This window comes from Canis lupus, chromosome 27, assembly GCF_048164855.1.
Source record: "Canis lupus baileyi chromosome 27, mCanLup2.hap1, whole genome shotgun sequence".
In the NCBI taxonomy this organism is placed as follows: Eukaryota; Metazoa; Chordata; class Mammalia; order Carnivora; family Canidae; genus Canis; species Canis lupus.
In genome coordinates, this window is record NC_132864.1 from 14546227 (window position 1) to 14566492 (window position 20266).

Genomic DNA, 20266 nt, shown 5'->3' on the forward strand with positions numbered 1-20266 from the left:
GCAAAATATGACCCAAAAGCTATCTGGCTCTGCAGATGTTAATTTTGTATGTTGTAAAGTATAAAAAGAATTAGGTAGTAATTTGGAAAGATACTACTTTTTCTATAATTATATTAATGTTCTGTATAAATTGCCCTTTGTTATCATTCTAATTAATATCAAAAGATTTTAATGGTCAGGGCACCTGGCTGGCTCAGTTGGAGGATTGTGTGACCCTTAATCTTGGAGGTTGTGAGTTTGAGCCCCATGTTGGGTGTAGAGATTATGCTTTAAAGATTGAAAAAAAATTTCAATGGTCAATATTTCATTATGCAGATTACTTTTGATAGATGTGTCTGTTTTTCAGGTCTTCTATTTTAAAATGCACAAAGTATCACTATCCCTACTCTTGGGCTGAGTATTTATTTTATTTTTAAAGGTTTAATGAAGAGACTAGAGGAGGAGATAAAATTTAATTCTTATATGGTAACTGAAAAATTTCCTAAAGAATTAGAGAGCAAGAAAAAAGAATTGCATTTTTTACAAAAAGTGGTTTCAGAGCCTGCCATGGGCCATTCTGATCTTCTTGAGCTTGAATCTAAAGTAAGTAATAATCATCTTCTTTTTATAGCTCCCAATGTTATCTCATCCCCAGTCCTGTAAAAATTATGTGAACTGCTTTCTATAGTGTCCAACTCTTGACTCTTAAATTAATCTGTACTGAATTTGACAGCTTTTATGAGTTCTTTGTGAGAAATTATAGCATGTAATGCTGTTATTTAATCCACATGATGTTGTAAAGACTTAGTCAACTGATTAGAAAACTAAGTAGCTTGGGTATGTAAATTAATGCATATAATTGACTCATAGGTTTATGTATTCATAATATAATCATTTAAATGGTAAATTTTTAAATATTTTGCATATCATTAATTTTATAAAATAAAAAATTTAAAAATAATTATCAAAAATAATATAACAATTTTATATTTAAAGCTAATATAAAATAAAAATAATTTTCAAAAATAATATAGCAATTTTATATTTAAAGTTAATATTTATATTAGCCTTTTATGACTGCTTTGGAATTACTAAACTTTCTTTTAATGCTCACTGAAATCTGGTTTTATGTTATAATATTTTTGTTCCATAGAAATAAAGCATCAAGCAGATACCTATTTTTAAAAAATAACAAATATTATAATTGAAATATTTTGTTTTGCTAATCCTTTAATGTGTTTAATATGTGCTTAATAACCACGATAATTAAATACATAATTCTGACCACTTCATTCTTTTAATTTACTTATAGAAATTAGATGTCCAAATGAGATTTGCCTCAAATTTAATGTCATAGAATTAACAGAACTCTATCTAGACTTTTTAAAGGATATACTGAAAACCATGTAATTTTTTGTATTACTTGAAGGACTATATGCTTCTATTGGCTTTGTTCACTCTTGTTACATTTGGCAAAGAATTAATGAGTAGGATAAATGGCAGCTATCATTGAATCACAGATCTTTAGAATAGGAAGGGTTTTTAGATGTCATCTGTGTCAACTCAGTTGGGTTCATGAATTCCTTGCACTAAATCCCTGGGGAATGTTAGTCTGACTTTATCACTTGCAGTGACTTGAAACTCAAAAGCTAAAGTAAGGGGTAACTTCAGATTTGTAGAAATTGTCTTTTTGATAATGTATAAACATTTCCCATAGAATACTTTAGGATAATTTAAATATGGATGGTTATATGTCATCAAAATGTGTAAATATATATCATGATCTATGAAATGTAAATGGTTTCTAAAAATAATCATAACAATCCACTTATAATTAACCTATTCCTTGTGAGAAATCACTGGTAAGAACATAAATTCAAAGCTTGTCCCTTTGTGTAATCACAGAAAGAGTTTTAAACTTCTTTACTGTCATACTGTTTTAGATAAATGAAATAAACACAGAGATAAATCAACTGATTGAAAAGAAAATGATGAGAAATGAGCCAATTGAAGGCAAACTCTCACTATATAGGCAACAGGTGAGACCACTCTTGGGGCCCTCGTATTTCGATCTTTCATCTTATTGGTTAACATCTTTGTAAATACCCCAGGCTGTGTTGTGGATAGTCTTAAAGTAAGAAGGAAGTAAAGAATAAATGCTCTTCTGTTATTGCTAATCTCCAGATTATAACAGAAAATGTGTGGAAAAGCCACAAAAGATGTATGTTCAAGTTTGAAATTCAATATACCTGATCATGTTTAGTTTCCTTACCGTCTACCAACTGTGGTGATAGAGCTATTTGTGTTTATCTCTGTGAGTGTGAAACTTGCTTTTTTAAATGAAACCTTAACTTAAATGGTATAAAATAAAAATATTTGTAATCTTTAATGAATTAAAGGCAATATACTTTTTTCAGGTTTAAAGTTAGTTTGCAAGTAGAGAATAAGTTAAATCTTAGTGCTAAGGCATTTATCATTTTATCCACAACTATTAGATTGTGAGAGTATAAATGTCCTGTATTTCTAGACAAAAGGTTCAAATGAAAACCATGTATTATCTGAAAAGAACCCAGTCAGGAGTAGTTTAGTGTGATGAGCATTCTGTAACATCAGAAAATACTGAGCTACATAACAAAGGATTTTTCACAGATGTTAAAATTTTTAAAAATATTTTTATATTGGAGAATCTCAACTATATATAAAGGTAGAGAAAATAGTTCAATAAACTCTCATGTGTCCAAGGCTATAACAAGCATGGCCATTCTTATTTCATTATACCCCTAGACCTAACTGGATTATTTTAAGCAAATCTTAGACTTTAAATCATTTCATCTATAAATATTTCAGAATGTATGTCTAAAAAATAAAAGTTTAAAAAAATTAACAGCATACCACACCTGAAAAATGTCATAATTCCTTAATATTGGCAAATGTCCAGTGTTCACATTTCCTTGATTTTCTTTCTTTCTTTCTTTCTTTCTTTCTCTTTCTTTCTTTCTTTCTTTCTGTCTCTCTCTCTCTCTCTCTTTCATTACTTTGTTTTAATTGGGATTCTTACAGGATTCATGCACTGCATTTGATTGATTCGTTTAAGTCTCTTTTAATCTATAGATTTTTGTTGCCCCTTATTTATCTATTTAACAATTTTCTTTCAGTTGATTTATTGAAAAAACTTGTTTATCCTATAACATTTTCCATAGTTTGTATTTTACTGATTGGGATGGTATGATGTTCTTTTTTTTTTTTTTTTTTTTTTTTTTTAAGAGAGCATGCACATATGCACACCCAGGTGCCCAGGCTGGATCTCATGACCCGAGATCATGACCTGAGCCTAAATCAACAGTCAGATGCTTAACTGACTGAGCCACCCAGGTGCTCTGCCTTGTGGTATTCTTTTAAAATGTTCCTTTGTTAAAAAAAAAAAAATGTTCCTTTGTTTCCTATATTTCCCATATATTACAACTAGAAGCTTGAACAATGGTTTGAATTTTGGCAAGAATATGTTCTAGATATGTACTATCCACTTAGAGGTGATAATATCTGGTTATCTCTTTTTTTGTAGTGTTAGCAGACTTTGATTACCATTGCTCATCCATTAATTTCATTAGAGTTTATAAAATGTTGATACTATGATTCCTTCTCCATTTATTAGCTGGATTGCCTCTATAAAGAGAAACCTTCTCTCATCAACAATTTGATTACACTGAGCTGTAAGTCATATAGGAAAGGCAGGCTACATGCTTGTTTCTTTATCAGTTTTCAAAAAGGAGTGATTTCCTTCAACTCATTTTCATTCTCCAACAGTAAAAGTGATCACTTAAGGTAGTTTTTCATTTTTTAGTTGCTTGTTGACTTAACGTCATTATAAATCATAGATGTAATTATATTTGGTAAGTTTAAAACATTTTCCTTAATCATGCTCAAATTGTCCCATTTTTAGCTAGTAGGAGGCTTTTCAAGGAACTTCTGATTCCTTTTTAAGATTCTATTTGTCTTTGATAATGTCCTTGCTTTCTGGTATGACTAAGATATTTATATACTCATCTTTTATATTTCCTACCCTAGGGCTTGGAATTAGACTTTATGATCTTGATTTGTTTTAGTAGGAAATAATATCTAGAGACTGAAATCTGAGTATTAGGACTTCTCATTGCTCCTGGGTGGCCATTATTTTAGATCTTTTTAGTGGACAAAGCTAGGAAACAGTTTTTTTTCTGTCTTCCTAATGTACACCATGGGTTCATATTTATCCTTCCAGGTCAGATTCAAGGCTACTGGGCTTCTACTTACCCTCTATCAATCTCACTTCTTCTTCTTCTTCTTCTTTCTTTTCTTTCTTCTTTCTTTTTTCTTCTTTCTTCTTTCTTATTTTATCTATTCATGACAGAGAGAGAGAGAGAGAAGGCAGAGACACAGGCAGAGGGAGAAGCAGGTTCCATGCAGGGAGCCTGACGTGGGACTTGATCCTGGGTCTCCAGGCTCACGCCTGGGCTGAAGGCAGGTGCTAAACCGCTAAGCCACCCAGGCTGCCCTCACATCTTTCTTCTTATCTCACATTGAAAATTCTCAATAACACTAACATAATTTAGTTATTTGCTTTAATCCACACTTTACACACAATCGTTTCAAAATAGAAGTAACAATACTACCACCAAAAATATGATTGCTGCTAAAAATTGTTTTTTAGTTTATTTTATCTTAAGGATATATCCCACTAGGGTTAGATAAATTACTGTTTTGTTTTTATTTTTTTAAAGATTTTATTTATTTATTCATGAGAGACATGCACAGAGAAGCAGAGATACAGGCAGAGGTAGAAACAGGCCCCACACCCTGAGCTGAAGGCAGACCCCCAACCACTGAGCCACCCAGGCGTCCCCAAATTACTATTTTAAAGTCACTTAGAATATAGTTCTATATGAGTACAAATTAAATTTGGTACATATATATGTTTATTTTTATTTTTAGGAATTACTTTTTTTAAAAAATGTATTTATTTTAGAGCAAGTGTGCATAGGAGTAGAGGAAGGGGCAGAGGGTAAGGGAGGAAGAGCATCCTCAACCAGACTCCCTGCTAAGCACAGAGCCCAATGCAAGGCTCAATCCCAGGACCCCAAGATCATGACCTGAGCTGAAATATAGCATTGGCCAATTAACTGTCTGAGCCACCCAGGCACCCCTAGGGATTACTTTTTAGGGGATAATTTGTTTTATAATTATTTAAAATATTTACATGATTCCAAGTCAAATCCAAAAAACAAGAAATACTCAAAGAAGTTTCTAGCATCTACTCTGGTGCTAACCATTCTAATCTTTCCTTCCCTCATAGGTAATTTTTAAATATTTTTATAGTTTAGGGACACCTAGGTGGCTCAACGGTTGAGCGTCTGCCTTTTCCTCAGGGCGTGATCCTGGAGTCCCGGAATTGAGTCCCACATCGGGCTCCCTGCATGCAGCCTGCTTCTCCCTCTGCCTGTGTCTCTGCCTCTCTCTCTCTCTGTGTCTCTCATGAATAAATAAATAAAAATTTAAAATTTTTATATTTTATTATTCCATTAATAATAATACATATACATAGATTCATATATTCATAATAATACATATACATAATACATATACATAGATTCATATATTTTCCTTCTAGGGAAGAGCATAATATATACACTTTTCCAAGCTTTTTAAAATTCTTAATGATATATACTAATAAAAAGAATAATCTTAAAAAATAATAATAATCTTTATTCCTTTTTTTATAACTTTATTGAGATTCAATTCATATACCATACAATTCACTTATATAAAGTGCACAATTTAGTGGCTTTTAGTATATTCAGAGTCATGCAACCATCACCATAGTCGATTCTAGAACATTTTTACCATCTCAAAAAGAAACCTTTTATTAGCAGTCATTTCACATTTCCTCCCCAACCCTTAGCCCTAGGCAACTAAACTTTCCCTATAGATTTACCTATCATGGACATTTCATACAATATGTGGTCCTTTGTGGCTGGCTTTTTTCACTTAGCATAGTTTTTAAAGTTCATCCATGCTGTAGTGTGAGTCAGTAGTTCATCCTTTTTGTTATTGAATAGTATTCTATTGTATGAAAAGATCATATTTTGTTTATCCATACATCAGTTAATGGGCTTTTGGATAATTTTACCTTTTGACTATTATAAATAATGCTTCTGTGAACATTCTTGTACAAATATTTGTGTGAAAATATGTTTTCATTTCTCTTGAGTATATTCCTAGGAGTGGAATTGCTGGCTCATATAATAATTCTGTGTTTAAGATTTTGAGGAAGTGCCAGAATCTTCCCAAACCAGTCCCACCAACAGTGTATGAAGGTTTTGATTTCTCCCCATCCTTGCCAACACTTGTTTTTTTTGTTTTTTTTTTAATTAATTAATTTTTTTTAATTTATTTTTTATTGGTGTTCAATTTACTAACATACAGAATAACCCCCAGTGCCCGTCACCCGTTCACTCCCACCCCCCGCCCTCCTCCCCTTCTACCACCCCTAGTTCGTTTCCCAGAATTAGCAGTCTTTACGTTCTGTCTCCCTTTCTGATATTTCCCACACATTTCTTCTCCCTTCCCTTATATTCCCTTTCACTATTATTTATATTCCCCAAATGAATGAGAACATATAATGTTTGTCCTTCTCCGACTGACTTACTTCACTCAGCATAATACCCTCCAGGCCAACACTTGTTATTATCTGGTTGGGTTTTTTTTTTATACCCATCTTAGTTGTATGCTTTATTCGTGTTCACAGTCACATACTACCCCATTTAGTTGTTACACCACAGTTCATGCAGCCAGTCACAAATTGCACATTTGGGTTGTTGCCATTCTTTCGCTATTACAAATCATGCTTCAGTGAATGGCTTTTTGTTTATGTCTTTACATATTTTTGCCAGTGTTATCTTCAGGATATAGTCCCAGAGGTAAGATTGCTGCATCAAAGAGTAAATGCATATATAAGTTGCTAGATATTGCCAAATTCTTCTCCATAGAAGTTATAGCATTTCATGTTTCCACCTGCAGTGCAGGAGATGCCTATTTCCTCACTGCCTCCCAGTAGAGTTTGTTGTTGAACTTTTAGAGTTTTACCACCTTTGTAGATGAGAAATTATATCCTGTGATAGTTTTAATTTTTGCTTATCTTATAAACAAGGTTGAGCATTTTCTCACATGAGTAACAGTCGTTTTAATTCCTTTTTAATTGTCCCTTTATGTCTATATCCTCACTTTTTCTATAGGGTTGTTGGCCTTTTTTTCTTTATATATTAGAAATATATACTCTTGGGGCACCTGGGTGGCTCAGTCAGTTAAGCATCCGACTGTTGGCCTCAGCTCACGTCTTGATCTCAGGATCACGAATTCAAGCTCGTATTGGGCTCTGTGCTGGGTGTGGAGCCTTTTTTTTTTTTTTTTTTTTTACATTTGTTTTTATTTAAGTTCGATTTGCCAACACATAGTATAACCCCCAATGCTCATCCCATCAAGTGACCACTCACTGCCCATCACCCAGTTACCCTATCCCCCCACCCACCTCCCCTTCTTTTTTTTTTTTTTACATATTTTTTAAATTTTTATTTATTTATGATAGTCACAGAGAGAGAGAGAGAGAGAGAGAGGCAGAGACATAAGCAGGCTCCATGCACCGGGAGCCCGATGTGGGATTTGATCCCGGGTCTCCAGGATCGCGCCCTGGGCCAAAGGCAGGCACCAAACCGCTGCACCACCCAGGGATCCCCTTTTTTACATATTTTTAAAACAAATTTATTTTTTATTGGTGTTCAATTTGCCAACATACAGAATAACACCCAGTGCTCATCCCGTCAAGTGCCCACCTCAGTGCCCGCCACCCAGTCACCCCCACCCCCCGCCCACCTCCCCTTCCACCACCCCCAGTTCCTTTCCCAGAGTTAGGAGTCTTCCATGTTCTGTCTCCCTTTCTGATATTTCCTACTTATTTTTCCTCCTTTCCCCTTTATTCCCTTTCACTATTATTTATATTCCCCAAATGAATAAGACCATATAATGTTTGTCCTTCTCCGATTGACTTATTTCACTCAGCATAATACCCTCCAGGTCCATCCACGTTGAAGCGAATGGTGGGTATTTGTGGAGCCTATTTAAGAAACAAAACAAAACAAAACAAAACAAGGCAGCCTAGGTGGCTCATTGGTTTAGCGCCACCTTCAGCCCAGGGCCTGATCCTGGAGACCCGGGATCAAGTCCCATGTCAGGCTCCCTTCATGGAGCCTGCTTCTCCCTCTGCCTGTGTCTCTGCCTCTCTCTCTCTGTGTCTCCCATGAATAAATAAATAAAATCTTAAAAAAAAAACAACAAAAAAACAAGAAAAGAAATATTTACTTTGTCTTACTTACAATTGTAACATTTTCCCCTACTTTGGTATTTGCCTTTTTACTTTGCTTACAGTGTTGTGTCACCATGAGAAAGTTCTTTATTTTTATGAAATCAAATTTAATAGTTTTTTCTCTTGTTATTTCAGGTTTTGAGGCATAGTTAGGAATGTTTTTCCTCTTGTAAGTTATAGAGAAATTTATTCAAGTTTTCTTTTTGAACTTCTAGGTTTAATTTTTTATACTTAAGTCTCTGATCTATTTAGAATTTTTTCTGGGCTGTGCTATTTATTGTATATAGCTATCCAATTATCTAACTGTCCTAATGCCAGTTAGTAAAAAGTCCATTTTTTTCCCTATGGCTTTGAGATTCTGTTTGTTCTAATTTAAAAATACTATTGGATTTCCTATTTTTCCATTGGCCTATCTGTTCAGGTATTCATATTAAGATTTACAGAAGCTTTGTAATCAAGTTCAAATAACTGATTAAAGTAGCTATGTTCATCCCCAAATTGCTCTACTTTCTCAGGATTTTACTTACAATTCTTGTTTGTATGTTATTTCAGTAAGCTTTATTATCAACTTATCCAGCTCTTGAAAAAAATAATTTTTTAATTATTGGGTTTGCTTTATATTTATTCTTTACCTCAGAGCTTACGTGTTTATGATATTTGAGTCTTCGTGTCTCCATTTATGCAAATTTATTTTTTGCTTTTTTAGGAGTGTTTGTTTTCCTTAAGGTTTTGGAACTTCTCTTGCTTACATATTTTATTTTTTGCTCTTAATAATTGAGAGCTTTTCTTTCCTTATGCCTTCTGATTGATTTGTCTAAAAGTGCTATTGATTTGTTTACTGTTTTCCCATAGATTCTCTTGGTTTTTTTTTAGGTATATAATCATATACTATGAAAACTCCAACTTTTTCTGTCAGATTCTTACACTTCTAATTACTTTCTCTTCTAATGGTATGAGCAAATACCTTCAACACAATATTAAATTATAGTGGAGATAATGGGTATTTTTACCTTGTTCCAGATTTAGTAGGATATACTCTTATGTTTCTCTATTAAATAAGATCCTGGGGACACCTGGGTGGCTAAACCAGTTAAGCATCTGCCTTTAGCTCAGGTCATGATCTTGGGGTCTGGGGATTGAATCCCACCTCAGGCTCCCTGCTCACTGGAGAGTCTGCCTCTTCTTCTCCCTCTCGGGCCCTCCCCACAGCTCATGCTCGCTCTTGCTCTCTCTCAATTAAATCTTTAAAAAAAAAAAAAAAAGATACAGGTTTGGGCTGAGTTTTTTACTTATTTTGTGTTAAGGAAGTATACCATCAATTCCTGTATGGTTCTGGTACTCTTACCATTCCTTCTCTCTCTCTCTCTCTCTCAGCTAGAATAATTCCATAGAGAGAAACATTCCTTCATCATCTATCTTTTCATTTTTTAAACAGAGAAAATAGACTTGTTTAAAGGGTTTGCATTAGAGATTTCCCCTTCTCTGCCAATTTTGTGTGAAGAAAATATTTGTACTATTTCACTTAAGAGTTTGGCTAATGTTTTTCTTAAACTAGTTCAGCCATGATTCATTTAAGGAAATCCCCCAAAAGTTGCTAAGTAATATAAAGTGCTACATTCATGGCTAAGAGCAGCCATTTGGATTATGTAAACATTTCTCTAATTCTGGTGAGTCACATGTTTGATTTTAAACCTGCACTTTATTTATTAGAATGCCCCAAATATAATAAATGTTTGAACATTTCATTTTCAGAGTATGGATATTGATTTTAGGTAAGATACCTATGTTGTAGTTTTGAGAATAAAACATTGTTTTCTTTCAATGAAAGGAAACCTACCATGAACAGACTTAAGGAGAGCTTCTATTTACTTACCTAGAAAGTATCTTCATTAACGTTTGAGTGTTACATGACAGTATTTTAATATTTTTATTACTACTATTTTTGTTTCTTGCTGATGTAGCTATATTTTCAGGGCTTTTGTCTTTTAAATGTTTTGGGTTGATATTTAGTATATATTGTATACTCATATTAAACAGATAACTGATGATGATAGGTGGGAGGGCAAATGGTATTGGTTAGGAGAAGCCAACCTGATATTGAAAATTTAGCTTGGTAAAATCTTAAAAATCAATACTTTTACAAGATAATAGAAAGTTGATTGTGTGTCTAATTTTACATTCATATTTAATACTCAATTAGGCATCCATTATATCTCGTAAAAAAGAAGCCAAAGCTGAGGAACTTCAGGAAGCAAAGGAGAAGCTAGCCAACCTAGAGAGAGAAGTGTCAGTGAAGACAAATCAGACCCGTGAATTTGATGGCACCGAAGTTTTGAAGGGAGATGATGTAAGTTGAGGTGTGATATGAGTATTGTTTTTATTTGAAAACATTCATGTTTTTGACTTTTTTAGTTTGGTTGTCAGTAGTAGAAAGTTAATCTTATTTTATAAAACCTGGTTTGAGACTGAAAAATCCTTGCAATTATATTAAGATGTTCTTGCTCTATGATGACAGATCTTAGTAATTTTATGAGATAATGTTCCAAATTTTTACTTTTTAATTAAGCAAATTTATATTGGATTTATTAATTATAAATATTGTTATAAAAGTAAGACAAAATGAATAGAAACTAACAGATAAGACAAAAATTCATATTCATTGATAAATGTCATTCCATAAAGGGCTGAGAAAATGATATCCCGAAGTTGCTTTGTCAGTAATGTGTGTTTGGCCACTGAGACTGGCACCATTTAAATGACTTTACTGTAGATGCTTATAAATTTTAAAAATACAACTCAATCTTATGTTGGTATAAACTTAAATTTTTGAACAATGTTTTAAAAGCTATTATTTGATTTATCCTTCTGTCAGACTTGTGAGATTAGTAGGACGAGTAATACTAATAGCCATTTATATATACGGCTAAACTTAAGTACCACAAATAAAATCCCTCATCTCATTTTCATAAAATTAGCTCAAGAAAGAATGAATAAATGAAGCACAATATCTTGTCTTAAAGCACAATGATTTTTTTTAAGGAAGTGATAGATTATATTTTAATTCCCAATCATTGCCTGTACTTCACCACTTCTTATAAATCATTTATTTTATTAGCTACTTAGCTACTAAGCCTCAGCAAAAGCTACTTTGAAAAGCTGCTCATATCTAAACTTCATTTTTGGCTTTGAATAGTTACCAAATTCACACTGTTACAAATTGGCAGTGAACCTTCACAGTGCCAAACACAAGTGAGTTGTTCCCACGATACCACTTTTCTCTGTGGTGTTTCCAATTGTTAGCCTCCCAGGATGCCTTTAGCTTTTTGGGAAGTAGCAGATTTCACCAGTCATCACTTGACTGAAAAATTCCTTTGGCTTTTAATATCCACTTCCAGATTGCTTTAAGAGATGGGAATATTTTAAATGTTACTTGGAACCCAACAGGGTGTGCTTCGTGACATCCTTGCAATCCAGCGGGAGGCGGGAGGGAGGTTAATTATGCAGCAGTTTTGTTTTATAAGAGACCATGCTACCTCCTACCATTTTTGTCTTAAGAAAATGCTGCCCAATTGACAAGAAATACTAATAGCCATGGCCACATTTGGCATGAATAGCGCTTATAAATTCACCATTAGATATTCCTTCTATGCAAATGTGAGGATAAAGAACATAGTGCCAACCTATTAAGTTTTATTTTTGATAAATTATAGTGAATAAGAGAAGTATCTGATGACAGAAAAAGCATACTTTTTTTTAAAGGGAAAAAGATAATTTTGGAAATCATAAGGTCAATTTAATTTTTAAACAATATCTGGTCAGAAACTAGAACAAATCAAGTAAATCATTTGGCAGTTACCTAAAAGAACAGAAGGTATTGGGGAACATTAAGCATAATTTTGTAAAGAACAAATCTTGGTAGACCAGTTTTAAATTCTACTTTGTTAAAGTGATAGACCATATGGACAAAAGGGAGGAAGTTTGTTATACTTAAAATTATATAATATAGCTGGACTTCAGTGAGGTTTCATTTGGTATCACATGGTAATCACCAAAAATCATGTTTTTTGCCACCCATATGTTAATACAGTTGGTGAGAGAGTATCAAGTAGTAGCATGGCATTTAGAAAGAATAAGTATACCAGAGTCGCAAATAGGAGAATGAAGAAAAAGAGGGGCTAACATTAATTGCGCACTTGTATAAATATAAGGCTCTCTGCTAGATGCTTTGCAAACACGTACTTTTTTATTTCTTATATTTTTGTTACTGTTATTTTTGTTTTACAATTGGGTGAAGCTCAGGGAGATTATAGATGCACTTATAAGTAATAAGTGGCCAAGCTGGGGTCCAGGTCTTTCTCACATGTTCCTGTTGACCTTGAACAAATCATTAATTAATCTATAAAATGGGGGTAATTGCTCTTCACTGTCATTATAAAGAACACATGAAATAATGTCAAAGCTTCCAAGAAACTGGAAGGCTTAGTCATCATATAACATCTGGCATCTGGAAGTCATCATTCCCATGAGCTTCATGTTACTACATGTGTGAAAGGTGATAGAGTGGAATGGTTAAGGGCATAGCTCTAGAAATTGGTTGCTTGAGTGCAGATACTGGCTTTATCATCTTACAGCTAGTTAACCTTGGGCAGATTCTGTAACCTCTTTGTACTCACCTGTAAAATATACCTCCTAGAATTATTATTGTACAGATTAAATGAATTAATACCTGAAAAGTGCTTAGAATAGCACAGCACATGCTGAGTGCTCAGTTAAGCATTAGCTCTTGATATTTTTATATTTTTGTCAGTCACTTAAGTGAAGAATTTGAAAGCTAAGAATATAGTTTACAGCTTAAAACTTGAAATTAATATTTCCCAAACTGGGTACAATTCAGTAGCAGTACATATGAAATAGTTTTTGTTTTTTGGATAAATAATTTACACAGACTCAGGATAAGAACATTAATGAAAGTCATTTTAGCTACTCTGTTCATGGAGCAGTTACCATGTGTTCAATCTTTATTTTTTTTATTTTAAAATCTTAAATTTTTTATTTAATTTATTTTATTTTTTAAAGATTTTATTTATTTATTCATGAGAGACACAGAGAGGCAGAGACACATTCTTGGTGACAATTGCACAATGGTGTGAATATACTTACTGTCACAGAACTGTACACCTAAAAATGGTTAAAAGGATAAATTTTATACTTCGTGTGTTTAACCACAGTAAAACACACATGCAATATATCCTAATTTCATCCTCTCAAAAAACCTGTAAGGTAAATATTATCTCCATTTTGTGATTGGGAAAATAGGCTTAGAAAAATTTAAGTAACATGCCCAAAATCACATGGTTAGTGAGTTGCAGAGTAAGGATTTGAACGCAGGTCTGACAGTCACTGTTAGCTTACTAGAAACTGTATGTCAGCCATTTGTTTGGATGTAAACCTTTGTTCCTTGATTATCCATATGTGGTTGTTTGATTAATCTTTTCTTGGAAGAATTTAGAAATGTGACTGTGTTAATAAGGATAAATGTAACAAATATTATACATATAGTAATATATTCCTTTGTCATTTTCTTTTTAGAGGTCAGCTAGCAGTTTTTAAAGTTCAATATTGAAGTATGCATTTTGATGCTTCCTACTCCTATTAAACTTAATATTCCAGATGTTACAATTTGTCTGAGAGTTTTAGCTCTTCTGTTTGCAGATAATAAGTGCTACAAGCATTTGTTCTTCATTAGACTTTTTCATTAGTATTCCCTGGGTGTTTCTTATTAATAAAATATGAAGTGTCTAAAAATACTCCTTTTTTTTCATTGTACTGTATCACTTGAACATTTTATTTTCATTTTATTGCCTTAATTATGGCAGTAAGCACAGGAACGTGTTTATCTTTTATTGTGCCAGACTTCTGACATGAATAGGAATTTCTTGAACTAATGAAATTATCTTCTCAGTGGTAGAAATTTTCTTGCCAGTCTAGTCTATCTTGATTTCTTTCTCTTCACACCGGTATTTGGTAGGTGTAAGAACATTAAATTTAGAGACTGTAGTCTCTTCACATAACTAAAAATTGATAATAATGAGTATCTTTTTTTATATCTTGAGGTATTTTATATTGGATTTTAGTATGTAGTAAGTATAAATCTGTTGAATTGATATTCTCAAAGAATTTTGAATGCTGTCATCTCAGAGAGAAGTTACCAAAAAAATGCCATGGAGCTTTGTCCTTGATACCAACCTGTTTATTATTATCAATAATTTAGATTAATTAATGTTTATTATGTAGTTACAATGAACCAGAGAAATCCTAGGCTTATTATATACATTATCTCATTCATTTTCTTGAACAACTCTACAAAATAGTTATGATCATTATTCCCAGTTTGTACAGATACAGGAACTGAGGCACATGGAGGATTTGTGCTAACTTACCCAAGATCACATGGCTAGTAAGTAGTACCATGATTTGAATTGAGGTGGTCTCCCTCCAGAACTCTTAATAATTTTCACATAACAGGAAGCTTAAAGGTATAGTCAGCCTGAGAGAGATGATAGAATTAGGGTTCAAAGTCATCTTGGGAGGTAGGAGCAGTGTGCTAAAACAAACAAAATCCCATTAACAGGATTATGAACACAATGTTGTAGAATGCAAGTTTTGTCTGCCATCTCAATACATCACCCGTGAGTGATGCAGAATTAGAAAATAAATTTTTATACTCCATTAATAAAAATGTAATATCCTATTTATGGTGAAATTATACCTGGAATACTATTTATATTCTTGGTATATGTTTTAAGAAGGACATAGTCAAGGCAGAGTCCAGTGAATGTGACCAAAATGGATGAAAAGTCTGGCAATTTTCATAGGAAAAATTGATTATGTATTAACTGAGAACCAAAAAAAAAGGCATAATAGAATTGCTTTTAAATTTCAAAAGGATTATGGAAAGGATGGTGTGTGTACAGAACAAGTTAACATAGCAGGCCTGAAACTGCTATTCTTAGAAAATCTTGTTTGCAAGTTTGGCCCTTGGCTGGCATCTAGGAACTTGGAATTTAGAAAGATTCCCACCATTCCCTGATAAGAATTGCTCACTGTGCCTAAGCCTCATGTACAAAGAATGTAGTTTATGTTGAACACCTGCTTTCCTTCTCAGAGCCTGGACTTCCGTGAGGGCTGGGCAGAGAGTGTGCGTCCATGACCAGCCCCCGAGTAAAATGCCTGTGTGCCGAGTCTCTAATGAACTTACCTGGTTGGCAACATTTCACAAATATTGTTATAACTCATTGCTGGAGGAACTAAGGGAGAAGACTCTTGGAAGCTTGCCCCTGGTTTCCTCTGGATTTCATCCCATGTGCCTTTTTCCTTTGCTGGTTTTGCTTTTATGTTTTCACTGTAATAAAGCATTGCCAAGTGTATGGCTATATTCGGAGTTCTTTGAGTCCTCTTAGCAAACCATTGAACCTGGGGATGATCTTGGGGACCCCTACACAGATGGATTGGTATTCTTGTTTGTTTGACAGAAGGCAGAATTAGGACCAATAGTAAGAAAGAAATATTTGATTGACTGCAAGGAAAAATTTCTACAACTTAAGCTTTCTTTAGTAGTGAAGCAGGCTGCTTTGGTAGAGTGCTTCACTATTTAAAATATTATGACAGAAGCTAGGTGAGGGACATTTTAGAAATAATTTGTGCATTTAGTAGAAAAAAGGGATTGGACTGAATCAATGCTTTGGGGTTTTTTCTAATCTTAAAAAAACTCTGATTATACAAGTAATACCTGAATATATTCTTGTGGTATGAAAATCAAACAATTCACATAAAGTAACAGTCTTCCTTGGCAAACCTCCAAGTCCCTTAGTCCCTTTACCAGAGGGAAACCACTGTTTCCAGTTTTGTGTATTTCAGTCTTTTTTCTAAAGATAGATATAGATAATACTGTTTTATGGTTTTTTTTTTTTTAAGATTTTATTTATTCATGAGAGACACAGAAAGAGAGGCAGAGACATGGGCAGAGGGAGAAGTGGACTCCATGCAGGGATCCCCATCTGGGACTCGATCCTGGGACTCCGGGATCTTGCCCTGAACCGAGGGCAGACACTCAACCACTGAGCCACCCAGGCATCCCTGTTTTGTGGGTTTTTAAAAAATATAAATGATATTATACTGAACATACTGTACAACTTGCTTTTAATAAAAGTCTTGTGGGATCCCTGGGTGGCACAGCGGTTTGGCGCCTGCCTTTGGCCCAGGGCGCGATCCTGGAGACCCGGGATCGAATCCCACGTCGGGCTCCCGGTGCATGGAGCCTGCTTCTCCCTCTGCCTGTGCCTCTGCCTCTCTCTCTCTCTCTCTCTGTGACTATCATAAAAAAAAAAAAAAAAAAAAAAATCTTGGAGATTTTTCCATGTCAGTAAATGAGGAGGTTAAGAGAATTCTGTAGAGGTTAAAAGAATCAGCTCTGGAGCCAGAACACCTTTGTGCAGATCTCTTTTCTGCCATCTGTCAGCTCTTCAGCCTTGACATTTACTGAATTCCTCTGTGCCTCAGTTTCCTTGTCTATAAGGTGCTGTAACTGCTGTAGAAAAAAGTATGACTTCTTCAAAAGTCAAGCACAGAATTACCATATGACCCAAAAATTCCTCTCCGAGGTTAGAATCCTCATGTGATTTTTTGTTAGGTCCTTCTAAACGCAAACTATTGCTCTTATTCTAAGTTATGTTAACTTGAATTATTTGGACAAAATTTTAATATTAAGTGACCTTAGCTTTCTATAATTTGGAGTGCTCTTAAAATGTTTACATAGAATTATCTAACTTTAGGCAGGATTCAGTGTGAGAGGAGACAGAAAAACATAGTATTATAGTAAAGCATAATAGTTAATGGTCATATATTTGGCTCTGAGTTGTTAATAAGAGATTGCTGTGGTATGATTTTTTAAAGATAACATAATGAACTTAACTAAGGAGCATGTCTTCCAAAATAATACCCTTACAATTTCCCCAGCTCATACCCCATGACCCTGAGGTGTACTCCCATAGCACTCTGTTCCTGTGTGTTGTTAACATACAACACGCTTAAGATCACTTGTTCAGTTTCTGCTTCCCCTAAGAAAGTAATAAGCTCCACAGTGGCAGAGGCTTATCTCTTGTTCACCATCATTTACTTAATACCTGACATGTAACAGGCACTTAATAAATGTGTAGAAATCTGAAAGTATATAGTGTAATCTAGATGTATGTATGTTTTCCATAGAAAAGTGATAATATTAAAAATGTATGTCTTGGCACTTCTTAATAGGCTTCAGTTGATATAAGAAAAATGATTTATATTAACTCTTCATCCTAACCATAGCTGTGTATTTCTTTGTATAAATAAAGTTATTTTTAGACACCTGACCATAAACCTAAATCTGCCATTTAATCTGGTAGCCTCCATTAATTCTTTGGTAAATAAAAATTCTGCTGTTTCACAAGTGGCAATCTGAGTGTGATGACTATCTCTCTTAATGGAAGAGCAAAGGATCAAGCCTATGCCTCTTGTAGTAGTCTCATAGTTACGGATCTTTCCCATCTTAGTCAACTTGATATCTCTGAATCTCTGCTTTAATTATTTGAAAAAGCAAATAAAAAATCAGCCCTGATGATGCAATGATGGTACCCTTCCTAGAGCTGTCATTTAAATAAATGCCTGCATTTTGATTCTGAAGTTTGGTTTGTTTGTTTTAAGATTTATTTATCTTAGAAGGGCTAGGGGAGAGACAGAGGGAGAAAATCTCAAGCAGACTTCCTACTGAGCGTGAAGCCTGATGCAGGATTTGATCCCATCACCCATGAGATCACGACCTGAGCCAAAACCAAGAGTCAGTCGCTCAACCTACCAAGCCACCCAGGCGCCCCAGCGTCTGAACTTTTTTATAGTAACAAATGAACCTCTAGTTAAGGTTCCATTGGCACTTCATGCATTGAAAGGTCACCCCTGGTTAATGGTGTATGTGTATAGAGTCCATTGTATTTTGTTCCCTAACCATTACAAGAAGCTCACCTGTTTTGCAGTTATGTTTGCAGTTAAAAATGTGCTTGGTCAAATAATGTTTATAAGAAGCTTTAGAAAGGTCCCACCAATTCATTCTACAGCTACCGATAGAAATCCTAGAGCTAAATTGCAAAGATTATGAAATCTTCTTTAAATACTTCAAAGAGAAGCACTGTGAAGATAAGGGAATCCTGGCAAGGTTTGCTGCAGCTGTCATATCCCGAAAAATGAGGAATCAAATTTTGACACTTGTAATTGAATCATCCACCCTTCTAAGTGAGCCCAGGCAAACCTGTGATATTTTTAGAACCTTTCAAATCACATTACACTCTTTAGAGTTCATAGCAGGACCTGAGGCCCCTAAAATTTCCCGAGAGATGGAACAAAACAGAATCAAATAAATTTGGCTCAATTCACTGTAACAGAAGTAATGTAATTATGCATGCAATCTAGGTAATACTACAGTTGCAACCCCAAATTTGAAAACTTTTCATAGCAAAATGTTTTGAGAGTTAACTGCTTGGACAGCAGTTGAAAAATCCATTATCTCTAATATAGTAACAGCTGTGCGGTGGTGATTTGATTTATAATAGAAGCATAAAGACGATGGATGGTATGATTAACTGTTTCACAGATGGGTGTTCCTATGCCACAAGTTTCATTTAAGACAGAGTTCTACCAGCATATATCATATTGCTTATTATAGACTCTCTCAAAAGAATTAGCAGTTAACTATCTACTACCATTTGTAGGTAATTACATTGCTTATGCTTTGGTTGGTAAAATTATCTGATTTATTTTAAAAATTTTTTTAAAGATTTATTTATTTATTTGAGAGAGTGCAAGCGATCACAGTGGGGAGGGACAGAGAGAGAGAGAATCTCAAGCTGACTCCATGCTGAATGTGGGGCTTTCTCCCAGGACCCTAAGATCATGACCTGAGCCAAAATCAAGAGTCGGACGCTTAACCAACTGAGCCACCCAGGTGCCCCAAATTTTTCTAATATAAAGTTAAAAACCTAATACTAACAGGTTACGAAAGATTAGAATAGTATTTGTATGTGTGTCTACATTGGCACTAGTGATTTGAAAGGACTATCATTTTAACAGAAAACAAAAGTTGCTTTGAAACATTTTTTTTCCTGCCTTAAAACAAATAGCAACTCTGAGTCTAGACTTCAGGGAGTACAAATGATTTATTGAAGTATAACATAAAAAAAGACCTCTTCAGATTTTCTACAAGTCTGAATTCAGACAGAATGGAAGACACTGACAAATGGGAGAGAAAATCATGGCCATTGGGCAAATTCATGCTACTTTGGAACAGTTGGTATTATTTCATCTGACACCTAACTCTCTTGAGCCTTTCTCTGTCGTTTTCCATGCTTAAAAATCAGCTGATGAAGTAACTGACAAAGATGTGATTTAATTAAGAAACGGAAAATAGCATGCGTATTGGACTAACAGGATTTGAGGACAAAAGTACTCATTCTAGTCCAGTTTTTCCAACTTGCTGTACTTTGGTGAGTTGTATTAATTTCTCTACAGGTTTCCTTCTCTGTAAAAGGGAAAGAGTGCTTTTTCAAAAAAAAAAAAAAAAACATATCTTTGTGGTTCTTGACAATATAAAGCATTTATTATATGGCTGTCTTGTAAAGTCCTCACAGCAAATTACTGTGGAAATAGTTCTGATGCCAGATACCAAGGTGGAAAATTTGCAGCAGGAGCAGAGAGATTCTTGTTTCCGCTTAAATATCCAGAATGATGCCTGGAATCTAATAATGCTTTGAGTTCCAGATAAGCTTGAAAAGCACTTGTAAATGGTTATATACTTAAGGAAATAAGCTGCTT

At 34.2% G+C, this 20266-nt stretch overlaps 1 protein-coding gene across 15 annotated transcripts in view; it reads left to right on the plus strand.

The window, feature by feature from the left end:
* IFT81 (intraflagellar transport 81) overlaps positions 1 to 20266 on the plus strand; it is a 106928-nt gene that overhangs the window by 18069 nt on the left and 68593 nt on the right. For 14 of the 15 annotated variants that reach the window (XR_012019192.1, XR_012019190.1, XR_012019191.1 and 11 more), the window contains exons 9-11: positions 419 to 582; positions 1923 to 2018; positions 10572 to 10718. Coding sequence is in view for 11 of the 15 variants with exons in the window: in XM_072802470.1 (XP_072658571.1) it covers positions 419 to 582; positions 1923 to 2018; positions 10572 to 10718 (407 nt within the window). In the remaining 4 variants the exon portion in view is untranslated. Of the gene's footprint in view, positions 1 to 418; positions 583 to 1922; positions 2019 to 10571; positions 10719 to 15536; positions 15799 to 20266 lie in introns of those variants that run through there. The other variant, XM_072802481.1, reaches the window with a different exon arrangement.